This window comes from Sparus aurata, chromosome 23, assembly GCF_900880675.1.
Source record: "Sparus aurata chromosome 23, fSpaAur1.1, whole genome shotgun sequence".
In the NCBI taxonomy this organism is placed as follows: Eukaryota; Metazoa; Chordata; class Actinopteri; order Spariformes; family Sparidae; genus Sparus; species Sparus aurata.
This window is the reverse complement of record NC_044209.1, coordinates 23741606-23768308: the sequence shown is the minus strand read 5'-3', so window position 1 is coordinate 23768308 and position 26703 is coordinate 23741606. Positions and strand designations below refer to the sequence as shown.

The following is a 26703-nucleotide window of genomic DNA, read 5'->3' as shown; positions in this document are numbered from 1 at the left end:
TCGGAGGAGGAAGTGAGAAGTACTGCAAAGTCTGTACAGGGAGGAGATCGGCTGTTGGTGTGCAGTGTGAAACCAGACGTCGGTTGTGAGTCCTTGTAGTGTAGAACACGATGCAACATGGCGACCTATTCAGTTGTTTTGCTCCGAGGATGTTTTAATCTCAAGGTAACACGACTTTGTTTAATTCAAATAAAAACTGAAGTGGGAAAAAAACTAATTCACAGGGAGTTATGTAACTGTCTGTTTCTTTGCTGGGACCAGAAACGTCTTGGTGTCGCCAATGACGGCCTTGCAACAGCCTAGAATTAGCTCTGCACACGACATACTACGCATTTAAACCTCTGCACATCCAAATGTACATACATTTACATCGTCCAGCTTATTTTCCCACCCGTTGCATCCATCCGGTATCACTATGCTGTTTTACATATTCATCGGCAGCACCATCTGCGAGACGCTGTGTGTCAAACGTACCTTTTTTATTTCAACAGTCCTTTTATGACTGCATAAGAACAATGCAATGCAAATCTCCACCTCGCTTGCATGTGAAACAACACGTTGGCTACCCACTGACGGTGTCTACCGACCTCGGCGAGGCCCCGGGAGCAAGTCAGCATCATCCACCACTACTGCTTAATTAGTTGACTGTGTGCCTGGAGACCCATTCTGCACTTGACCTTTGTGGAGGTAAGGCAAGGCAAAGCAGCACATGTTCAACAGAGCAGAGGAAATGAGGTGAGGGGGGAAAGGTTTTCACATTGGTTAATGGTGTGTGTACATACAGTAGGTGTGCATGTGTAGCTGTGTTGTTCCCTTCTTTTTTTCCCCCCCTCAAGAATGCACCGCTTCTGTAATGTGAATCTTTTTCATTAGTGTGACACCGGGCTCGTCAGTTGTATTACATCAAGCATGAAGAGGCAGAGATGCCGACACTTCTTGAGAAAATACAGAGAAGCATCTGCAGAGGATGTAGATCCAGTTTTCTTTATTTTTTTTTTAAGACATCTTTTTAATTTAGAGGAACAGCTTGAAGTATGATACAGAGGGATAAAACATGTTCCTGGAGAAACCTCGGGGGATGATGACATATTCAAAAGGTGCAACGATGCAGGTAGAGGTTAGCTCACATGACATTTTCTTATTTAATGAGATTTCCTCTGGAGGTGTTCCTGGCTGCCAAGTTTCAAATCATCTAAAAGGGAAGTCTGCTCTTCTCATTGTCCACCGGAGAAAAGGAACATCCTCATTATCCGCCATAGCTTTGGCTCATTAAGGGGCACAAGTAGACGTCTCGATATAAATACTTGGGAGAGGTCTTCTTGGAGGGGACTGCAGAAACAACCTGGAAATTTTGTGGCATCAGAAAACAAATGGCACAAAACTTGGTACATTATGCAAAAGCAGCCAATAAACATTATAAGATATACCGAGCCTTGTTCCATCGTTGAATTTGAGCATTTTTTACGTTTATTGATGCGTTTTTTGGAAGCTGACTATAGCAACAGCGTTTTCTAGGACACAGCAAACTCCCAACTGTTTTTCTTTAGATGTCGTCCTCACAATACAGAGATTACAGACACGGGCTTGTAAAGCGTGTGAAGTTTCAGGGATGGAGCCTCAGTAGAATTTCAATAGGTTTTCAAGGCAGGAGTTATGAAAGACCTCTACAGCTTTGGAGTCTGCAAGAGGCGGCTGCAAAAAAAACACATATTTGAATGCTGCCTCATTATTTCTCTTTATTTCATAGGACGGGGGGAAAAAAATTAGACCCCACAGTAAATAATTTCATTGTATACTGTTCGACATTTTGGATGAGTGGCAGAGGTGTATTTCTCCTCAGAGTCTTTCAAAGTTCATGACATTTACAACAGCTTCTTTGGTATTTACTTTGAAGGTTAGAATGGTCAGTCGGGCAGCTTTAAGTTCTTTCATAATGAGGAGTTAATACACTGTACGCATCAATGAACACTGTGAATAAATGTGACACTGCGGGACGCCTTTCGATGCTGCACGCACCGTGTACGACCAGTCTTTATCAAGGCTAGGCGGATGAAATGCCAAAGCGACGGTATAAGCGAGCTAGCAGCACAAGAGCGGCTGAGAAAGCGCAGTGAAACTTCCCCAGTGCTAACAGACAAGCTAGTGTGTTGTTTACGCTCATTTCAATGATGTTAGGTGTTTTCTGTTCTGTTGGAAATAGTGAGCAAAGACGACGATGTGCTGCACTAACAGTTAGCAGTGGCTGAGCCTGCTCGTCAGCAGCTAGGCTACCCCGGCTAATTCCATCTCACTAAGCACACAGCCACTGAACCTTAGAACGAGTGAGCTGCAGCAGAAGTGACGGCCTTTCTGTCAATGGTTTACATAGTATCGCAAAGCACATAGCCCATGAGCCATAGAACAGAGCGGCAGCAACACGTCTTCAGTAGCTAATGTTAGCACAAAGCACAAAGTCCCTGAAGCCAAGCTAATCCAGTTAGCACAAAGCACATATCTACAGCAGTGAAGTTTTTCTACAGCAGTTTTTTTTTTTTTTTAACAGTTTTTGTGACGCAATTCTGCTTGTGTTTGTATGATTGTGGAATTTTGGCATTTAACAGAATATTTTAGCCAGCTAGCGCATCTCCCAGCTAGACAGTGAGAGCTACATGGACTGCTGATTCACGTGTTCCTGAAGGGGTTATACATTTTTCTGTTGGATAAATTTAAAAATCTATCTTTCTCTTGCCCGTTTCTACAATCTTACCAATCCCAGCTTTACATGAGCACAAGCATTCAAGGAAAAGAGGCGCCGAAATTTGAGAGGAAGCCATTTTTTTCTTTTCCACGTGCCGTGCATGAACTTTTCCCCTCAAACTTTCCCCCTATATTCTTCAACAGAAGTCTCGTGGAAAGTAGCCATATGCAGCGCTGATAACACATCAAAGTATTCATAGGGTATCACATGCTGGCAGCGGTGTGGGAGTCTTTCCTTCGTGCCGTGTCATCAAGCCCCGAAGCATTCTTGGGGAAAAGTTATAATTAACTGAGCTGAGATAAAGTTGAGCGTATTGGTTAACTGGCGTGTCTGCTGATGGCTCACTAAGTAGCAGGCAGCTGCAGAAGGCACTGGCAGGTTAATGAAAAAATAATGGAGAATATCACAAATGACAGTTTAAATACTGTTGTTGGCCAATGTGCACGTATAGGAAGAACACGGTTGGAATGCAAGTGAGTATCAAATTTCCCTAATATGGAAGGTCACTCTGTCACATTAGTCCAAGTGTGACTAGATAAGCCTGCTAAACTCACAGCCCTGCAGTGTGACACATATGGAAGAAGTCCCGGACATTTTTAATACCTCAGATACTGTGTAGCGGCTTAAATTAGCTTTTTCTGCCGGGGCGCTTGGTGTAGATCATCATATTGTTTTATAAAACATATTATAAATAAAATATCCCGGTAGAATAATGAATTGTGAGTGAGTAGACTGGCAAAAATCTCTTGAATCCAGGTGGGACATTATCTCAAACAGATTGACAGTCTGTCAAGATTTCATTTTAGCAAGGACAAAGATATTCAATTCAAATTCTGATGATTTATACAGAAGGTTTGTGTCTGCAATGCTAAAACAGATGACTATAATCATTTTGATTATATACACACACATTTTCCCTCAATTTCCCACATCTTCTTTCCTATTATTGACCTAAACCATATGTGTTTATTCAATTACTATGTATAAAGTTAAAGGGAAAATTGTTTACATAGAAGTATTGCATTTTGTCACTGGCTCCATTGTTTTCACCCCCTGCCACCCAAACATCCTGAGTCCGCCTCTGTGTTTTGCACTGGTTTTTCTGTGTCCTGTAATAAATTCCACGTCTTGTTTGAGAAACTTATCATTAAATATGAGCATTAACATTAAACTTAAGTACCGGAATCAGATGGAATACTTTTTAATTAAATATATTTAATCAATTACTCAAAGTCAACTTTTTCGGCATATTTTTGAGTGTATAAAGCACTTATATTGACTTTTCAATCAAAGTAAATGCTCAGGTTTTGTCAATTTTGGCAGTGTATTTTCATTTTGCCTCTAATTTTCCTGCTGTTGCGTTTTCTTTCTGCCAACTAATCACACAGCAGCGTTAGTCAGTACCACCGAAACAGTTCAAAGGACTGTTATAAGCAGAACGTCAACATCACAGGCTAATTAGCCTTGATAAGCGAACAGTAATTCTTGAAACAACATGCCAGCGCGTGCAGTTTCAGCACTTTTGGAAGGTCAAACTGTAGACAGTGAAAAGTTAAATCTAAAGCCGTTGTCAGACGGGATGCAGACATCACCCGGGGACTTCATTTCTAAATAATCGCAGAGGTCGTCCGCGTTCTTAATCCTCTGCTAGTCTGACATGTGTAAACAGTGCATCAAAAAGTCCACTGTGCATCCGCCGCCAGATTTCATAAACACAGATAACTCCGGCATAAATCTGCATACAATCAGTGTTTTATTTTCTCTTTTTTAATAGTGTTTTGTTTTTCAAAATGTTCCTTCCTTTTCTGCACTTTCCGTCCTCTTTTGTGTGGAGAATTTTTGGAGGCTTCAGCGGAAATTATTCATGACAACTGTGATTGGCTTCAGGGTGCAAATTCAAGAGGTTAATCTAACTGCTTAGCATGGAGTCCAAATCAGAGAGGGAGCTCGATCAAATCCATCAGAGGCAGGAATCTTGAAAGTTAATGAGATCAATGACATGCACGGCAGCGTTTGTTCGGGGATGTTGTGTCTTTTCAGCAGGCTCAACACAAACATCTCTGTGGCGGTAGTTTATGGCGTATTCCTCGACGTGTGCGGATGTCATCCTCAAATGCGCAGGTGAATCACTAACGTCTGCATGTTACTGTTGTCCTGTTACAGACACTTTGTGACGTACACGCAGTTAATTCATACCAGAGACTGACATCAGGTTTGATTTGAGCGCTGAACTTCATTTTACAACCGACATCAGAGAGGAACACACCAGAAATGCAGGGGTTACATATGATTGTGCACTAATACAAGAAAGCATTGGCAGAAAAAAAAACACTGCCGCTTAATTTTTACTCGCGTCCAGAAAAGCAGAACAAATCTCAAATAAATACTTGAATTGTGAAGTCTTTTGCCTTTTTATTTCAAGGATCACAACGAAAAATACTGACACAGAAAGAAGTTCAACAAACGGTAGAGCGTCATCAGTGTTGTAGCATCTGTCTTAAAATACCTATTATTTTTCTTCTTGGTTACAGTACACTTTTTTTTCTTTTTTTTTCCCAGCAAATTTTTTTTCCCCCCGTCGCCTGTGAACTTTTGTCAACAACGAGGAAGACAGACTCCACTGCAGAATAACTGACAGGCTGGTTTTTTATTATTCATTTGACATTTTGCTGCAAACTTCATGTTGAGAGCTCGTTTTAGCTTTAAAGCCGGTGGTTCGTTTCTTTCTTTCTTTCTTTCTTTTTTTTTTATTTGGAGCGGAAACGATGAATAAATAAGCAATCCAGGCAATGAATATTCAAGCTGTGTCATTAATGTAGGTCTGTTGAGGCTAAATGACGGGAAGGAAATGGGATGATTGCTGGTTAATGACTTGTTTAATGACTTAATGCTGGTTGCCTGGTGATGAATTTATATGTCATGTACGTCTTATAGAAACTTTGATTTGTGTATATATATATATATATATTCTTTTTTAAATTTAAATAAATGGCACTTGTGATCAGAATGACCCAACCAAAAACCCAGCGTGACATGAAACTGTTTATATGATTATATCTTAATTTCTGAGTTGTATATTATTCTATTATAACTCTGTCAGTGTATACATATCTCAATAAACTATTCATTTAAACATTATTTTGTCAAGGATACCCTCATTTATCTCCAGAGGTAGCCATTTTTTTTTTTTAAAACCAGCGCTGTTACTGTATGGCACTCTCAATCCCACTTGAAGTCTTGTCCGACAGTTTCATAGAATTTGATATTAAATGGCCTATAAAACTCCTGCAGCTGCTCTATGACCTCCTGTTCGATCTGTACGTGAGTTCTGCCCTTGGATTTGCCGAGGCAGCGCGGCTGGCTGCTGCTCTCCGGCTTCTTCAGACAGGGGAAGCCTTTGGTTCGATTAAAGTAGAAGTGCTTGTCCGTGATTATTCGTTTCAGTCCCAGGAAGTCCTGAACGCGGCCCATCTCCCCCGCCGGATCCGTGATCAGCCGCTCGCCGCTCACAAAGTGCATCTGCGACAGGCGAAAGTACTGCAGCCAGTTCTCCAGGTGCAGAATGTACATCCCGATCCGGATGGCGTTCCAGGAGGAGTCGACGAGGCCGAGGCTTTTGTTCTTAAAGGCCAGATCTTCAAACGTGGGGATGTCGGGCTTCTTGGAGAGAGTCTGTGTATAGTCGGAGATTGCTCTCGTGACCGGGTTGCGCACCACAACAATCAGCTTGGTCTTGTGGGACATGCTGGAGATCCGTCTGGGTGCCTCTCTGGTGACAAAGTAGCTGGGAGTCTTCTCTAACGTGATCTGGCTGTCGAGCGTTCGCGGCATTAATCCCCTTGGGAGAGAGACAAGAGAATAAAACACACATGGATGAGTCAGCGGGAGCTGTTGTTCGCCCGTCCAGGAGCATTTCCACATCTCTGTTTTTATAGACAAGTTTTAGGAAAGCAAACATGAGTCCTGACTTGTATCAGAAACACAAAGTACGAAAAAATAAATCAACTCTACTTTAGATTGTGTGGCATTTAGAGTCCTTACAGCAGCAAAACAATATGACACAATACTTGTAATGCAGAAGACTGAAGCAGCATTTCAATGATGGGATACCAACCAGCCACTTTGACGAACATTTCACATGTCACATCATGCATTTTAAGCTTTTCGCACGTCATTTTAACTTATGAAACTCTGCCAGGGGGCTCTCCTATCAAAACAAAAGATGTTTGCACAGTGTTGTGTGTGGAGGGGCGGGTGGAGCAGGAGGAGGGATCTGCTGCTCAGCTGCATTGAGTTGGCTGGAGAGTCCCTCGAGAATAAACACCTGGAGTCACTTCGGATTCTGCGCTGATCTAAAACCGTTTACCGACAGTGGGAGAGCTCGGAGTTTACTTTTAATGCTCTGAGATTTAAAGGTGGATTTATCCCCGCATCTTTTTTATCAGCCTGAACGCAGCAGCAGTCTACGGAGCTGACCTCCGTTTTAGGGTGTTAATGTAGGCCGACTGCAATGTTGACCGCTGACTGGCGCTGGACATTTTGACGCAGAATTCTTACATTTTACATCACATCTCCAACTTCACAGTTTAGATAGATAGATAAACATAATACTTCGAAGTGTTCGCTCACTGGGTAGGTTTTGGCACCAAAAGCTACTAAGAGCATGTTTTGGGTTAAAATTAGCAACATAATGTTGTACGAATATGACAGAAGTTAAGCATATTTCATAAGTTAGCTTACAGAGTTGAAATAAATCAACACCGACTGAGACGCGAGCATCAGTATTCTGGGTTGAGGTCCTGTGTGTGTGTGTGTGTGTGTGTGTGTGTGTGTGTGTGTTGACCCATCAACCCCACCCTCCTCCTCACACAGACTTTCTCGCTCTTTACACTACGTCACTTGACGATTCTTTTAACACTTGCACTCAAAATCAAATGTGTAAAGCTTCGTTTGAGAGTGTCAAAATAAAAAACTGAGAAGCAAAAAATGTGTTCTGATAACACGTGAAACATTTAAGACATCAGTTTGTCATTAACAGAGCCTTCTGTGAGACCAGGCTGCTGATGAAAGTGGCAATGATGATGAGTCATTATTCTATCAAATGTTGGAGAGCTTAATGCACTGAATAGCTATTTAGGATATTTCATACGCTCGTTACACATTTTTTAGCTTCATTCGCAAAGCAACTAGCAGCTTTAGCAGCCGTCTAAAACCACTGTGGTAAAAAGCACAATATCTGCCTCTGAATTGCAGCGGAGTGGAAGTACGAAGTAGCAGAAACTGGAACTATGTACAGTAAGTACCTCATAATATAAAATGTCCTTCACTGGCATTAAAGAAAGGCGACAAAACACTGGTTATGTAACAAACGGCGTCAGATATCTTGGCAGCTGCATGATATTTCAGAGACCTAAGAAGGCAGCGTTACTTCAATATTCCATCCAACACCTAGTGTCAAACAACAGCAGACGACACCCAAATAAACACAATGTGAATATATTAGTCGGATATTCGCTGGTGACGGGACAGCTTGTACAGTCAAAACATGCATCACGATAATCATCGTCAAGCTGCCAAGATAATGGCTCCGCAAACTACAGGCAAATGTTTCTATTTGTCATGCGAGTTTTCCTTCTCAATGTAATACGTCATTCCGCTTTGGCACTTTGGTTCAATAAAAGGCTGATTAATGAGCCGATGTCGGCGGTCGAGGCCGAACAATGCCTCGACCGAGATATTCAGAGATCATCCGCGCTTCGCTCGCCGCCTCCCCAGCGATAGGAAAAAAAAAAAAAAAGGACTCTGCCGTCGCGTCGGCACAATAACTCAGCGGCTTGGTGTAGAATAATTACAATATAGTGCGATTAAACTCGGGTTTTTACTTTTATGATTACAGAAGATATAGTGCCCGAATTTCTCTGTTTCACAGCATGAGAATGAGTTTCAGGTTTCAGGTAGGTTGGCACACAGCTCTGATGATTAAATACCACAATTTCTCTATTATTACTGGGGGAAGGCTTCGATTAAAACCTAACCTTTCTCAAAGTTTTCTCTCTCAAGGTAGAGGTAGCCATAGGTTACCTCTGAAGCCTTGGAAATATTGATCCATTTAGCTTTATTTATGAATCCTGAGTTGTTGGCTTGGGCGCCTCAGGGCCACTAGGCAACTATTAATCTTGTATGAGAACAGCACCTTTTCAAGCAAACAGCTTTGCTTCACACTAACAAACTTGCAGCCCTTTTTTCCAGGGAGGTGCAGAATCGGAGCAGATCTTTGGCTGCGCGCCGAGGAAGCCGTCTTTTGTTACCCGGCTTGTCAATTCAATGCGGTTTTTTTCACCGTCCTAGGAGATGAACGCGGTGGAGATGAGAGGATCTTGTATGTGCGGGTTCAAGACTACGACCTGTCACATCACAGAACTGGGCTGACGGTGTGAACACATGCAGTGAAAGGTCACAGACGGGTCTATATGCAGCGCTGTTCTGCAGACGGTACGTTTGGAGCGCCGGGGCTTCTGGGAAATAAGGCATTCATAAAGAGAGAATTATGTTAAATCACGAAATTTCACACTGAAGGTTTGTTCGCTCTCAGCGGTTGTTTTTTTTTGCTTACAGAATAGAAAAGTCAAAGTGAACCTGTCCATCACAGGAAGTTGGAACATGCGCCAACTTACCTTGAGTTATTGATTTTTAGTCCTGCTCTGTTTGTTTACTCCCAGGGAGTCTCAGCACTGGAAAAAAAAATAATAATAAAAAAAAATAAACTTACATGACTGTTACTACACTGAGGGGGCAGATAGAGACGAGATGGAGGAAGGGATAAATCCTCTGAAAGGCTGAGGCATCCCGAGTTAGAAAGCCAAAGGGCAGCGTGTTTGAGATGAATTATGAAAGTGCAAAGACAGGTTAATAAAAACACTGAGGTGTTATGTCTCCTACGACAGACACTCTGCATTGACATATTCCTCCCAAGTTACTCCGTCTGTCCTCCGGTTGATAAGTAAACACGACTTTCAAATACCCGTAACACACGTGCCGCTGGACATCTGAACCCTCGGTAATGATCTTCTGAATCGATTAGATTCTGATTCGATTCGATTCAGCGAGGGACGTTTCAGTTACAGCCCGGCTCTAGCTCCGAAATAAAACAAGGATTCTGGGAGAACTAATGCCGTAAATCGTAGAAGGAACGGTGCATTGTTAAAAAATGTGTCTTTACGTCAAGAATTTAATTACATGGTTTTAGAGTTTTGTGGTTTAAATCTTCCCCTGAAGAAATGAATGTGACGTTGTTGTGATTTTTAGCAACTAGTTATGAAAAGTGCTGTAGTGACAGAACAAGAAAGTAATGAAAGACGTGTCAACGAGGGAAAATAAGAAATAAAGGGAGGTTTTAAAACAACCTTTCTGACCGTTCAAATATTGACTTCTTTTGCGCTTGAATGTACCGTGAAGTTCTTGTGGGCACACCCAGGCTTTGCAGAACAGAGTGATGTAGATTTCAGAGTTTAGGAAGTGCCTCTGAATGCACCGCGAAGTCCCTGGCCTTCCGTGCTTCCGTAAATGATGCCAACACGCAGTCGAGACTCTCACGATAGCTTTTTATATCACGTGACTGTTCTGGTACAAACATTTACCTGACCTCAAGAAGCGGAAAATCTACCCACATTTGGACCTTCGGATTTCCATCCAAAGGAAAAGATAACAATGGGGAACCATGCTGAAAGGGTCAAATCGTGGATACAGCGACAGGGACAAGGGGCTCTTCTCCTAAACTGATACGATGAGCCAATCAGAGGGATTTCTCTCACAGACGGGCTCTGCCACCGATTCTACGCGCTCCATTGGTCAAAAAAGTGCCGACAAAGGCCGACTAAATCCGCAAGATGCCCCTCCTTTAGAGCGACATATGGAAGGATTGTCTGATTTGCAGCCACTATAAGTGAGACAACAATCACCTGCCCGTACCTTCCAACACAAAACCAAGGTAGTTTTGTGATGTGACAAAACTAATGTGCAAATACTCACAACGCTGCTTGGATTAAGATGAAGAAAGAGAAACATCTCTGTATTTGTCGGCAGTTCATTCAGCAAACTGTTTAACCTCGCTGTGACCGCAGCCAGTAAGAAGAAGGTGCGATCCAATGATCAAAAGGAACGTCCAACCTTTTATTCGGTCATTTGTGAAAATATGCTTTCATGTCACAGCAGCGGAGGAGCAGCAGGAGCAGCAGGAGCAGCGTGGACCAACCGAGCCCAGGACACGTGTTAACGAGGAACACCGGGCCTCTAATAACTACAAATGTTTTCATAGCATTTAGTAGTTTGGGCTCATCCAGCTATCCAAAAAAATTAGTATCCACGTTACGATCCAGCGACGCTGAAGGCTTCATATTAACCTTCAACGACCACATGTGACAGAATTCAAGCGATGAGCGGATATTTACTGTTTCTAATAAATTATTTTCTATACTCGGTCAAAGAGCAGCAGCAGCCTCACTTTCAGTTCTTTCTTGAGATAGCAGAAATAAAAAAAAACCAGGAGGGGAACATGTGATACCTGAGGCAGGTGTCTGAACCCGACCATCAGGATTTTTTCTCTCCCCATGCCCTCAAGAAAGTGCAGCACTACACACGGCATCTGAAATTGGAAGATAAAATTGAGGCTGTTTCATGGGAGTGGGTCCTCGTGTGCTTTTACTAAAAGTAAAGCACTCCTCGCTCTGTGGTAATTATTTGCCGTTTTAAAAGAAAAACAAGTTTGTAATTCCAATCGAAGCGCTTTGAGGGTGATCACTGATGTTTCTGAAACCTTAGCATCGTTGTCAGTATGCAGGAACAAACCTGGAAATGCACTTTCATGGGAACATCTTGCTTAGCGGGAGCGACACACACACACACACCCACACACACAAACACGCACTTTGATTAACTGACATTTGAGTGAAGTGCTCTGATTGATTACCGCCTTCTCACTCAGAGCTAACACCGAAATTCTTCAGCATAATTTACAGTCTTTTCCCCCGTTTCTTGGTGAAACCTTCAGTCAGGAAGCATTACCGGCTCGGCTGTGACATTTTAATCACTCTGGGAAAATGAACTCAGGTGTGGAAGAAGATCTCCTCAATGCTGTAAATGAGAAGTGGTCAAATAGGAGAAAGTGGATGAAAGCTAATTCGTTCTGGATGCTTCAGCGTTGCATTTTGTGCTGTAATTACACCGTTCTTGCAAGTCATTTCTGTAATTTAAAAAAATAGCAAATTAAATTTTATCAAGGGATGTTTGAATTCTACATTGACTTTTAAATTATTAAGATAACTGACTTTTATAATGTTTTCTTTTGTAAAAAAATCCCCAAATTCAATATTTCTAAATAGGTCACATCATAAAAAGGGGTCTGGATGGTTAACATTAACACTCCCGGCATTATTTATTAACCCTCAGGCAGGTTTATTCCATATAAAAGATGACTGTGTTGTATAAAGCAATACAATCTGTTAAAAGAAATGAAGCACATTGCTCCGTCTGGACATCACAGGAAGCCGCAGAAAACGGCTGTTAGGCAACCACTAATGGGGATGTGTGTGGTGTTTCTGTTAATTTTAAACCTTTTCATTTGGGCCCCTTCATAATGGGGGACTTGTACAGTATATCACAGTGTGTGTAACAGCTTGTGTTGTAGCCTAGTGTAAGAAGCAAACACGAGAATTAAACAGAATATTTTATAAGCTGCTTCGGCGTTGCTGCGCGAAGTACGACATAATGAGCCACTTTATCGATTTTTAGCTAAACTTCTTGCTATTCTAATGCGTCCGTTCTGCAAGGATTTGATTTAATGCGACCAAATGAAGAGAGAAAGAAAAAAAAACAAAAAACACCAAGCGTCCTTCCTTCAGGTTGTTGGGGTCAACAATGGAAAGCAAGTCGTTTTTGCCACTCATTAATGAGCTGCCATGTGCTGAAAGCCGGCCTGCGCGCTGTGGTGACCCTGAAAGAACCTGCTGGCGATCTCGCTCAACGATTTATCTCTGTTGGCGCAGTGGAGGCAGGAGGTCTGGAGTTCACGCTTAGTTCCCTCTGGACGCCGCGGTATCATTATGGTCGAATGAGCTACAAACATGGACGTCTTTATTGCGGAGTATCAAGGACTCCCCATTAAACCCAGATAGACCAGCTCCACTGGGAGAACATGCCACACTTTCTACAGCGGCGGAGCCACTGCAGGACAACAATTAGCTATTATAGGCCAATCAGGAGTAAAGCTTAAGACAACAGCCGCCATATTGTTCCTCTGGAAATGAAAGCATGTATGCAACATACAAGTATTACCTGCAAATGAATCTCTATAATGATTTCTTTGACTTGTGCCAGCCAGCGAATATCTATAAATTGCCCAGTAGTTCTATTTCACCCCGGCTTCGACTTCCCATGGGACTTATAAGGTTCAGTCATCTTCTGTGGTGTTCAGCGAACCAAACATTTAAGTCTTCTGAATTTACTTGAGGACTACATTGGGATTGAAATCCAGCGGGACCCAGTGCAAATCTTGCAGGAGCGAGCGGTTTATACTCTGGGTTTAGCCGGCACTAACCGGGAGGATGGAGAAGATCAAGGCAGGTCAATACAAGAGAAAAGCCAAGCAGGGCGGGTCCAACATTGGGACAAAACTCTGCCATCTAATGAGTTTTGGTTATAACTTTTGAAACTGATATCAGAAAATTCCAGTGCCACATGAGTGTATTTGTCGTTCACCTTTTTGATTGTTAAATCAAGTGTTTTTATTGTTTTAGATGTGGCCCACTGTTACACAATTCTGAGCTACAGATAAGAAATTGTTTATTTTGCATGTTACTTGATTCATTCATGTTGTAACGCCGCCTGCTGCTTCCATTGGTTGTCATGATGTGCCGCATATATTGACAGTCGAATCAGTCAGTATCCAATTTGCAACTGCGTAAAATTCAAATATTAAAAAAAAATGTTAGATTTCCCACCTTGTCTGATGATTAGAGAGTGCGGCCGACCCGACCTTCAATCCCAAAGGGTCAGTGAGACCCAAAAATCTACTTTTTGAAAAACTGGACATAAAGTTAGAGGCCAGTTTTCTTCGTTATCACTAAAAGAGCGCTAAGCATCTTCTTTCCGCCAAAACACCAAGTGCAAATTTCAATATTACCGGTCAGGTTTGGTCATTTCTTATACAGTGTCACACAGACACACTCACAAATATCCCTCTTTTTCAAACACAGACACAAATAAACAGACTCAGGCACAATAAGAACAAAAACTAAACCATTCCAGTGACAGCAGGGTTGTTGTATTACATCACTGACTGCAGGCTGAGACACCCTCTGCATCTATAGACATCTAAAAGCTGCAAATTGCTGCATCACCTACAGTACGTGCATGATTATTTCACAGTGTGCAGACGGGCAATGAAGCGAGGCGGTGCACCGCTCAGCTCCAGACGAGTGTGTCTGCTCGGACAAGTTCAACTTCTAAAGAGCAACGCAGGTTCATCAGGGATGCAGACCATCAGAACAAGTAAAGGTCAGCTTTGAATCATCTCCTTGCGAACGATCAATGAACTCAGAATTTATTACTGTCATTTCTCTGTGGTTTGAGCTTATTGTCAGTTCAAGAAAAGGTCTCAGTTAATGTTTGCAGCGCAAATACAAAACTGACAAAGTCCCTTACAAAAAAATGAACGAAACTAAGGGAATTAGTAAATGTATCTCAATATTTATTTCCACTATCATCATGGGGAATGCAGACACAAACGAAATGAAATTTTACACATAGAATGTCATCATCAAATGCGAATCACCATCTCTGCTATCACTTGTAATTAACAAGGCATATTGTGGGAACACACTTTGAACAGAAGAGTTTAATGAGTGGGAGGCTCTCAGGCAAACACCGATCTGATTGGGATTTAACTTTGAAACCATTAATCACAATGTGAAGTTTCTGCAGGGGCAGGGACAGAGAGATTCAGAGAATGGCCTTTACCTCCCGCCGGACAACAAACATTTATCATTACAAAGACTAATAATGAACCCTCCCCATTAAACAATATGCAGGCACACGGCTGACCACGGAGAGCTCCGAATCAAAGTATCCATTACATGCTGCGTCCGCTCGGTCTCTGGAGTAATTTAACAACAAAACGGTTACACAGTAAATTATCAGAAAAAAGTCTTCTGGGCTCTCAGTGGCTGTGTGTTATCACAGTGAACAGCATGCAGAGTAATGATGGTCACAGTCCTCGGTAATACATTCAAAGATTTGGTTCGGGAACAAAACGTTGAATTTTTTTTTTTTCCAGAAGAAATAGTTGAAAGCTTTTATCAGACGCACTGCGAAGTCAGATAATATCCAGCACACAAACATCAATTAATTCAAATTGCAGCTTTATGCTCATGTTGGTATCTTCAGACTGGATTATAGTGACACAAAAACCAGCAACAACAGAGAGAAACAAAGCAGGAGAGCAGAGTGATACTGCATACACAAAATATATCATTAAAATATGCAACATTGTAGTACTATATAGTCTTGAGGGTTCTGGACACATTCTTTTTTCATTTGTAAGCTATAATACAACATAATAAATTGTTTCAGCAGCGACATCACAGTGTACAAGTGCAATAGCCATATTGCATCCATCACGGTTCGTTTGGCTTTGTGATTGAGTTATTTCCTGTTTTATTTTGTAGTTATATCTTATACTTCCTGTCTTTGTCTCTTTCCTGCCCTTTTATTTAATTTCATTTGTCAAATCATTCCGCAACATTTCGTTTTTGTGTCCTCACAAAAAGAAAAATCCCCCCAACTATTGTATACTGTATTTTCTCAAATGGCAAAATATATACCACCGAAAATCCCAATTTCGAACGCTGCCTCGAGGGTTTTCAGATCTCTTCATTTTCTTTCTGCAAACTTTTCTTTCCATACCTTCGAAACCAACTTTCGGGTTTTCATACAAACCATTTGTCCTGAAATGTCCTGAAAAAGCCAATACCCCACATACCGACGTGCTTCCCTGCCGTCGAAACCCATTAACAGTTCGTATTACTCAGGTTGGCTGTGCAGAGAAAATGTTCTTATGCTGCGTGATTCTCATAATGTCTGTGCCACAGCACTTCCTAAAAATGGCATCTTCCTCTTCCCTGATATGACAGCACAGATCCAGTCTCCACTGGAGAGGCTGCTCCATTATTAAAGTATCACTCACTTAGATTACAGCTGTGATGACATCTGATCATTAATCACCGGCAACACAGTCCCGCCGCCTTGAGAGTCGATTAAGAGTTAACAAAGAGCAGTGCAAACGAAATGCAGCAATCCTGCGGCCAATTCGCCGAGGTGAGGAACAGAGGTGAATAACAATCTGCGGCTCGGAGAATCAAGCATCTATTTTTCTAATTTAATTGAAGACAAACTGGGTGAAAACAGCCGAGTGACTGAGCCAGATGTCCCTCAGTGGAGGATCCTCTTAACACCAGGCCTGTCCTCAGCCGCATAATAGATTCATAAACAGATTCATTGCAGGACAATACAGTCCTGCAAAGCCGCTAAAAGGAAATCGCATAATGTATTTGACCTTGAACCGAAACCTATTTAATCGCTGTCATTTCAGCACTCGGCTCTTGTTTTCCTCGAAATAACAATTATTCATGGTTTATTCTGCAGGGGGGGAGATGACTGACACTTGCTCTCCTTGAACAATAACACGTTGAATTGAGCCGAGCTACGAGCTGTCACATTAACATGTGGCGCGGGAAAGTGTCCGCGGACGCTGGAAATGAGGAGACTCAGACAGACGGGGAAGGCCTTTGAAATCCTGAGACGCACAGTCTCAGATGAGGCTCAGCGCTTATTTTGTCCATTTTGTGCGTTTCTTGGGACGGACGTACAGCTGTTGGGCTGCTGTTTCAACACATCACATCAAGTCCTGTAAAAGGCTTTTTCTGGTAATCCTATCATCTTCGTGGCGGCTATAATAAAAACGTTTGATAATCTTATAATTCACTCAAAATGCCCTTCATGGTTATATCATTGTGACATCAAGAGGGTCTTAAACAGTGATGGGCAGATTGTGTTCTGCCTCTACACACCCGCCCCCTCCATTAATCACCTGCTTGTGCAGTTTAACAGCAGCGGCCTTAACTGACGCTCATGGAGAGCTCTTGAATTTCCATCAACATCGGAGCTCTTAGAAGTTCTTTCTGAGTTTACAGTATAGCCTCCAGCAATGTGACAGTCAAGGATATTTATAAATGGAGGAGCGCCGACAGCCCACAAACCTTTAGTGGTTTATCCCTTTACTTAGATGGCGGGAGAGTACAAGAGGGCCCGGAGAAAGGGGAGACACAGGAGGGAACGCTCAGGCAGGATTTGATCCCTGGTCAGTCCGGATTGGTGGGGGGGGGGCGGGAGTTAACAAGCTGACAATCTCTAAGACTAAGCTTAAGGTTGCTGGGCTGGATATTTCCAGAACGATAGAGACAGTTTGATTCACTGTTGTCATGACACAGGAAGTGACAAACCAGATAGCTGTCGACAATCATCTATTTTGCATGACCGGGGGCAAATAAATTACTAATGACATCATTATAAATCCTGTTTTCCCGAAGCGGGCTATATGCTATTAAAAGGGTTGCCACATATGCATTGGAGAAGTACAACAAATGCCACCGCAATTATACTCTGGCTGGGATCTGTCACGCCATAGATATAAAATATTCCCTATGTACATATATTTTTTTGTATATAGAAATATGTCTTTTCACTGCAGTCGACAGTGTACACGTCTGTAGCCATGGCACAAACTCTGTGACCTTAAAATGCAAAACTGACGACTTCACTTCCCTCTGCTCGCAGTGACAGTCGCTCTCTCCCTCTCTCACTCGCTCCACCACACACTTGTTACGGCGCGTACCCTTTATTTTTCGCCGTTTCATCAACCCTTGAAATGCGACTTTAGCAAGTACGGTGACTCACTGTAACTCTTTCATATTTTAAGACGCTACAAATTGTATCCAGCCATGACAGGGCCTTACAAGTCAGCATGGAAGCACAGAGAGAGAGAGACAGAGTGGTTTCAAATTGAGATGATACACCATCTTATCTAGGTTTGCAGATCATCGCAGACCGGCACGTTGCAAGTGGCTGCAGTTGCAAATCTTGAGTCGGATAGGGCTCAGGGTTGCGTCAGACTCGAGTTGGGTTGCAAGTAAAAAAAAAAATGTAATTCAACCATGAAAATGTAAATTTTTCTACTGGAGAATAGTCAGCTGGTCATACATCATGTAGGTGCAATGGAAAAGTGGCAGGTGTTTTTAATTACTCCATCGTTGACATTGCGGTGAAGTAATTGCATTTCTTTTGCAAATAGTACACAGTATAATAGTTTAGTGCAAACATTATTAAACTAGATATAAATGTAATTCTGTGAGTGTAAGTTACTTCCAAAAATGTGCAACTTTGGTCTGTAGATACAACATTTCGAAAAAGAAAGGGAAAAACAAAAAGGCAGCAGGGATGCGCACAGTCTGCAGCCATCTGTGAGGATGTGGGCACAGTGGTTCTTTGAGCTAAATGCTAATATGGTTCAAAAATGACAATGCTAACATGTGGTGAGAAGCAGCCTGCGAATGAGAAATGCATCCCAAATCTCACAAATTCTGCCTCTTCAGGGATAAATCCAGTGCAATTCATGTTTTCTGTTGATCACCATTTAATATTTTTTTTATTTCATTAAAGCTAAAGTTGTATAAGGGGGCCTGGGGTGTCCAGGGGTTTGATGACACACACACAGGGCCCTGATGCAGTTAACCTGGTTGAACGAAGATACTTTCTGAAAGTCTTCCTTTCCCTCTGTGAGAAAGAAGGAGACAGTACCAGACAGAACAGAGTTTCGGGCTGACAATCTGTTTGGATGAGGTCTGCAGCGTGTCAGGGAGGAAATCAAATTGACCAGAGTGCGCCCTCCCCCCACCTCTCTAAACCCTGTCGCAAAAAAGGCCGTCGTCACACCCCGACTGGCTGTGAGGGGAATGCCTCTGAGCTCTCGCTGGTTGATTATGAGCCAGTCAGTCCAGAGGGAGTTTGACATCCATCTTAAAAGATAGCGTATCCCAAATATTGAGCCTGCAACAAACATACTGATGCAAAGCAGTTATACCGTATGTTTGCCATGTTGATCATATTAGTTTAGCATGTTAGCATGCAGCTTAGCATCAGCTGCTGGAAGTTTGAGAGTCATGAAACAAAGTACAGGAAGAATTAAATCTGTGACCATCTTGTGTTGAAAATGAACATACCAAATTTCATGGAAATCCATCCAACGGTTTTTCTTTGCTCCACCCAAACCACACCTGTGAGCGTCACTCTGATGTAATCATGACACATGGTCTAGACACTGCGAATGGCAGTCCATCTAATGGCTGTTGAGATATTTCAGCCTGGATCAAAGCGGCCCTATAAGTTTTAAATTAATCGGATTCATCATGTGATTGGGCCGTAATGTATGCATACTTACATTACATCCTGAATGAATTCATCAAAGGAATTAAAAGCACCATCTCTCTGTGTTTCAGGCCGGTCTCACAGGGGAAACGTCTCAAAAAGAGTTGTTTGGTAATTAATGTTAACCACCGCATGTCTCTGAGCTGCGCTGAAATGAAGACAGCTCATTAATAATGCAGAGTTACGCCTTACCATCCCTCGCTGTATAATGTGCAGTTTTCTGTGTTAAATGAGAACCATCTAACTTTCTGTCCTCATCAACCTTTCTGATGATACTGTTCCAGAGCTCCCTGCCTCCCCGAGCCAATTAATGTGGACCTGGAGAATATTTGTAGCTGCAGCCTCTCATACAATATCCCCCCTTCTCAGGGAATCTACTGACTCCTTCTGACTCCTGTGAAATCAATAGAGCTGAGATGCCCTTTTAAGTCTTGATGGTGTATGGCGACGTGTTTTTGTTTGATCTCTATGATTCTGCGGAGGACGGGGTGGGGAAAGAAGTGGCGAGAGAAGTGTGAGGAAATTGGCGGCGGCGAAATATCTGATTTGTCAGGTCCGGTGTGGCTACGTGAGCGCGGTCACACAAAATAAATGAGGCCACGTGTGTGTTCTGTTCAACGAGAGCGCGGCACCATTTTTCTTTCGGCGGGGCGAAATGATCCGTCACGCGCTTAATGTAACAGGACAGACTGTGCAGAACAGCTGGCCGGTACACTGAAACTGACGGGAGTTCATTTGGTGACACATGTTGTATGTTTCTGTCTGTTCAGCGCGACATTAGCTTCGGAGAACGAGCGGAAACAAAAACAAAGTGGAGTGAGTTTCAAGTGTTTTTACAGGGAGATTATGGACATGCAGGTGAAATCTTTTAAATTAATCAATGGCAGTTCTAATAACCCTTTAACAAGGCCGCAACGGTCATTACGCGCTAGAGATTAAAACTGTTGGACGGATGAAAAGATAAATGCGTGGACCAGAGTTAACGACCCCAGTTAACAAATTCACAACAACACCAGTGTTACGGATTGTACTCATCAATGATGCTTAATATCAGTGCAGACCTTTATTACATATAAAACGACTCTTGCAGCTTCACAATAAAAGCATTAAACTGGTGGGGTTGACTTTTATTCTGAAGCAGGGTAGTCACAGGAAGTGGAAAATGCATGTCAGTGAGTTTAGCGCGAGTCTGCTGGATATAGACTGTTGACGTGAATCGGCAATGGCTGACTCGTCCAGTCAGCGCTCTCCTCCCTTCAGCTATCGCCGTGCTAGCAACAAGCAACAGCCTCCAAGATGGCAGCCTACACATTAAAAATGACAATTACCATAACCCTAATCTGGTCACTTTACACAAGTGAAGAGCTTCTTGGATTTAGCCATTTTCACGTCAGCTTGCTAACCCATGTGCAAAAGTTCCCTCTGAAGTAATTTTGCAGGAACACTGTCGCTGCATCCGACGCTTTGCACTGCTCGAGATGATTTTGATTGATTGCATTTCTTTTAAACCAGCCGGAGCATTTTTTTTTTTTTTTGCTCCTATACCCAACTAACTGATAATGGTTGCAGCCAGATCTTCCTCCAACACTGACACAGCCCTGTGGAGCTCTGGTCACGCAAGACTAACAGTGTCCAAATAAAAAAAACAAAAAGCAAGGCTACATCTTCTGGGGGGGATGAATATGCTCATTAAGTTTAACGTTCTCTATCCAGCACAACACAGATCAAAAAGCTTTGATCGAAAGCTTGTTTGTATCGATTAATTAAAGAGCTAACTGGCAGATTCATTCATGACAAAATAACTGTAATTTGCAGCTCATTGACAGGAGGACCGGTCGTCCAGCTGATAACTTGCAGAGTGCAAAGCGGAGCGACGCTTAAGGAATGTACAAACACTTTGTTACTTGCTATAGAGACAAATGTGACAGTTAATCAAAATGGAAAGATACTTCATGTGACGCGCTGCCAAAAAGCCAAACAGTGTGACAGTTAATCACTGAGGGCCAGTCGAACACAATGAACGTCACTCCGTCACTCGTCGAGCTGAATAACAGCAGATTCAAACTGAATTTAACCAGCCGCTGTGTCCATTGTGTTCGTTAAAGTATTAATCTGGAATCTAAGAACTGTCGGTTTACGACGAGCATGAAATAATCCAGTTATATAATTTTCCACAAGCGGCATCATACCCGTGAGGGGCCTCCATTGATCTTTGCTCAAATTTAGAGTGACACAGAAAAACAAGACTGAACTTGTGTAAACCCCCGAACCTCTGCCGTAAGTTTTCTCACTGTTGAAGTAAACTGATGCTCTTGCATCATTAAAGACAATTTTCGTCGCTGGCAAGATGGTCCTTGCATAAAAGTGGGCCGTCTATGCAGTTGAATTCTAAATTCTATTCTTGAAATTGATGCTTCACGACCGGGGAAAACAGAGAAAAGGGGCTGTGGGATTCCAACATGGTCGAACAACCTGAATACACTGTGCCGCCATTTCACTGTTGGATCATTATCAGCAGAAGTTATCTGGTGTATTATATTTGTTGCACTGATGGTGAAAGCAAGGATTTAAAATAAAAGGCGAAGGTGTGTCAATGTCAGGTGAAGCACCAGCGCAAAAGGGAACGGCGACGTACACTTTCTCTGATCTGGAAACTAAACTAACCCAAAAACGTTGAAGCCTGGACAATGGGCTTCTTATTTGCCAGAGTGCAACCTAACTGGACTGGTGCACCAGTGGCCTTTATAGAAAGGAAACTTTATATTTTTTGACAAACAGCCACTTCAGGATCACTAAACACAACTCGCTGAGTCAGGCGGTGCTTTATTTTGGCTGATAGTCTGTATTGACACAGTCTGGTGGCCACCTGGTGACAAGCAATATTGCTTAACACTACACTTTACACCAAGTACACTAAAATATGTGTCTGAAAACTTTTAAAGGTGAGAAATGGACAATGAACAGGATCGTGGCTCATTTCAGATCAGCACAGCTCACACGGGAACGTTTTTTTCAGCCTCTAGTTTCACAATACAAGAAACAATATGACGGACGCTTCCGGTTGGCAAACTTTGCAGCTAATCAATACAGCAGAATATGTTACTGATAAACATTTTCAGCGTGAAATTGGCAGTGTGGTAACAGAATCTTGGTTTATAGTTCATCGGCGCCGCCTGGTTGAGAAGCTCTGTTTGCTGAGTTTGAGTTTGCTGAGACGGTGAGACAGACGGAGGCGTCTCTCTCTCTTTCTCTTGACCCGACTACACTCTTTGTGTCCCTGGATGACCGCATACAAGAATGTGGAAATACAATCTGGAGGTGATACAACGGCCTTAAAATCCTCACCATGATGTCTTTTCCATTATTTAGAGGACTTTTGTCAGCAAGATAGTTGAAGGGGGGGGCTGTGGGTGCAGACAAAATGGAGTTGTTCCTTTGCACATCAGTCTGTGATCAACTATCTCTCTCCGAGGCTGTATATTTGTTGTATTCACAGAGTATATTTGAGGGTTTGGGATTAATGTTTGGTTCAGGACATGTCTGATCTCATCTCTTTGATAGAAAAATCCATCGCAGCTGTTTTTTCTACGTAAAAATACTGCAGAGTTCAGATGTTCCACTGGTGTTTGGTTAGCTTTTTCTTAGCGTAGTGTGTTGGTTATTTATTAAAAAGAAAGGCCTGCGAGTGTGGATACATTACACTGTGCCTATGTTTGACCTTTGACCACTGGGCTCATAGTGACTGTCTTCCAATGACGAGGCTGCTCAAGTATTTAACAGGCTGGCCAGGTCGCTCTACAAAGCCTCGTACATCTGTTCGCCATTGTTTCTCAAATCAACTGTCTATAAAAGACCTTCAGCAAGTTTAACTTTAGCGTTTAAAAAGCAAAAGGCTCCTTGACAGTGTTAGCTTGATGTTTAATATGTAGAAAATGAAGATTAATATCAGTAAAAAAGGGACTTAATAACCATGCAAATTACAGAGCAAGTGTTTCCTTTTTAACTTTGGACCAGAGGACTCTGGAGTGATTCTGCGTCTTACATTAATGCAGTTTTGTCGAATTACAGCCTCCGGTTCATTAATTCGGAGATGAAAAGGCGCGATTCTCTTTTCAGGAGTACGGAGCAGCTTTTGAGATAACTCTATTGTAAAGCCAGCCTTTGTGCGTGTGTGTGCGACCGTGCGTGTGTGTTTGTGGTGGATTGTCTTGCATCTGCTCGACTACACTTCTTTCATGCTGACATTATCTACAATGCTGTTTTCATTGTATTTCTGCACACTCTGAAATTAACTGTCTGACGGGACAAGTTCCAGTTAAAGCAAACTCATTTTTTTTTAAACTAAAGGACGGACTGTGTCTGTTCATAACATATTCAGCTCTGCAGGACTTTAACTTTGGCAAACTGTTTATTTTACTCGACCGACATGAAGCCAGGGAGAGACACCTTGACGAAACCCTTCACTGCAGTGGCTTTGTTTGCCTCAAGTCATGTGTGAAAATGAGCTCATATTGGTGCAAGTTTTAACACAAGCGCATCATGAACTCCAAATCATTAATGGTTATGGAAGAAGCTGAAATCTGAGGCCGACGGAAGCCAACGTAGAACAAAAAAAATTTGATCCGAGCAAACCGCCAGCTGAGGCTTGATGGGCAGATCCTCACATACGTGATAATTTGATGCTGCCTCTGCTGTTCAGTCCTGCAGCACAGCCTGAGAACAGACTTTGCCACTTGTTCCACGCTCTTGGAAGCACAGCTCGGTGGTCTGTTCCTGCCGCGCGGGCGGAACACTGCAGGCACACGGAACCCTAGCACAAACACCGTCGGGTCGACTTTTTGCAGACTTGAATGAAACATTTTTTTGCTCTTTTTTTTTTTGTGATTGCATACTCGGTTTTGGTGGCGATGGATTTTTTTGTTGGTGTTGAGAGAAACCCTGAACTTTCTCCTTCAATTTAAAAAAAAAACAAAAAAAAAAAACACCCAGTCAGAAACAGCAAATATGTATTAGAGAGGCGTCTCGGCTGTAGATTAGATCCAACAGGGGCCGTCTAAATGGGAGAAGTGACAGAGCGAGATAAGAGAGGCAGAGGTGGGTGGGAGGTGATGTTCTGGGCTCGCTGCCCCCTTGTGAGCTCCCCCCCCCCTTTTTTTTCTCTCTCTCTCTCCCCATCAGCCAGTGTGAGAACATTTTGTCTCCTGGTGCAGCCGGTTTGAATCCAGCTGGAAACCTGTGTTCTGCCTGCGTCTGCGGTGTTGTTGGACGCGCTTGTGTGCAAAACTGATCCTGCGTCAGCCTGGCGGAGCTGTCTGTTCAGCACCACAGAGCTCTGCAGAGTGAAGAGTGGAATCTAACTTGTGATCTCTTAGCTGTGGTGTTGCTGCTGAGGTGTGTGTACAGGTGTGTGTGTGTGTGTGTGTGTGTGTGGGGGGGGGGGGGGGGGTGTCTCTGGGTGTACACTCTTCTGCCAGATGTGTCTCTTATATTGTATTAAAGGTCACTGACAAATTGTAAAAAAGATTCTTATGACTGAGAAATGAGACTATAATGGAGCATTGATTCAACTTGTTGAAATACTGAAATATTGGAGCGTCGGGACCTCACAGATCGCAGGACTCCCCTGCCCAGCACAGCTGCACCACACTGGGTGGCAGGTGAAACACAAACCACACATCTGTCTCTGAAAACTATAAGGTCTGTAATACAAAGAGCGTCTCATATGTGTCCTCACCTGTACCAGTCAAGCCCTCTGTCATAGTTCCTGTCGAAAAAGTGCGGCTCCGTCCCGAGAGCGCGCACATCTGGATGTATCCGGATGAACTCCAGCACCGCCCTGGTGCCTCCTTTCTTTACACCCACTATGAGCGCGTTAGGCAGCTTCTTATTCCCATATTTCTGCGCGACGCTCATGTTTCTCAACTTCGCGTCGGCCCAGTGGCTCCCAGTCGAGGCGGGGGCTCTACTTTGGTCGCGGGGATCGCTCGACCCTCGCTGGGCGGCGGTGCCCTCCAGCGCGGACCTGACTTCCAGCGACGCGCAATTGTCCAGTTTTCCAAGAAGTTTCTTCCCTCCCGCGTTCTTGCTCGGCGGGCACCTCTTCCCCTCATAACCCCGGCTTGCCATGATTGTGCTGCGACAGAAGAGAATACTGTAGCACAGATAGGTGCAGGACAGTGACACGGTGAATATGAAGGCGAATCTGGCGCTGAATCTGTTCGTAGATGAGAGGAACCTATGTGCCATGTCTCCATGGGTTCAAAGCGCTGCATGGTTTTCCATCGGAGTCCTCCTCCTCCTCTCTCGGTCCGCGGTCAGGCAACAATATAGGTTCTAAAGTCAGACAGACTGGCATGCGAGGATAGGGGTGGCTTCTCGGAGGCATCAACTGCGCGTAAGTCGCGTTATTTCTTTTTCATAGGCTGCTGAACTGTGCGGGAGAAACTTGGGAGCGGAATAAGATGACAGGCAGCTCGGCGGAGACGAAATGGGTCGGTCCACGTCCAAGTTCCTCCTAAGTAGTTTCAAGTGAGTCATTTGGATCAGTTACCGCCGCCACTGTCTTAAAACGAATCCCAGAGGAGTTGGGCGCCCATCTTTATCCTCCGTCTCCTGTTTGAGTGCCGACTGTGAGAGAAAGGAAAAAGTCCGACGCTTCGTCCGTGTCCCTAAAAGTCTCACCAGCGCTGCTCTGCTCGTCCCACCTCCCCTTCCATAATGAAGTTGTGAAGATATATGCACTTAGGCTGCTGGTTATACATATTTAATCTCGTCTCTGACGTCATGCACACGATCATAATTCTATATGCGTTTTGTCTTTTTAAAGGAACATCCTGAAATTTATTTTTTCATATTTGGAGACTCAAAAGGTGCAACATTTGGGTTCCTGAGTGCCATTGATGTGCGTTGAAAATCATTTTGAGGATTCTGTCATCTCTTCTGGATATCAGTATCGTAATATCATGTTGAATTTACCGAACACGTCGGGTTTGAAAGCAGCTATGAACAGATTTGTAATCAATTTTTCTGCTGTGCTGCCGCTTGTTTGCTCTCCACTTGAAACAGAATGATTCATCAAGGCGGCAGCTTTCCCCTGCATGTTGAGTGTTTTCCTCCACACAAACCTGGGCACCAGCGGCCTTCGAAAGTCAAGATCACACTTAATCCTCTGAGTTGCCGCCGCGCGAGCTGGACGCAGGAATGCAAAGTGTTCAGCTCGCTCAATGTCACAGCTTGGCTTCATTACAGAGGAGCGGGCGTCTTCTGCAGCGTCTGGATCAACAGTACACGTACATATATACTATATATACGTATCTGACATGTGTACGCTAAAAACATTCTTCACAGCATTAAAGTGTCTTGACTCAATTGCAAACCATCCGGCTTTTGGCTCGGAACTGAGTCTACGGTGGCCCTGAAGGTCGAAATACAAC

General features: G+C 43.2%; 1 protein-coding gene across 1 annotated transcript; it reads right to left on the bottom strand.

Moving 5' to 3' along the window:
- Window positions 1-5132: 5132 nt before the first annotated feature.
- Window positions 5133-25987, bottom strand: hs3st2 (heparan sulfate (glucosamine) 3-O-sulfotransferase 2). Its single transcript, XM_030406518.1, has 2 exons — window positions 25005-25987; window positions 5133-6575 (listed from the first exon to the last, which is right to left on the bottom strand). Exons 1-2 carry the CDS (start codon window positions 25514-25516, stop codon window positions 5957-5959), a joined length of 1131 nt encoding a protein of 376 aa, XP_030262378.1. The 5' UTR covers window positions 25517-25987; the 3' UTR covers window positions 5133-5956.
- Between the last annotated feature and the right edge of the window lie 716 nt (window positions 25988-26703).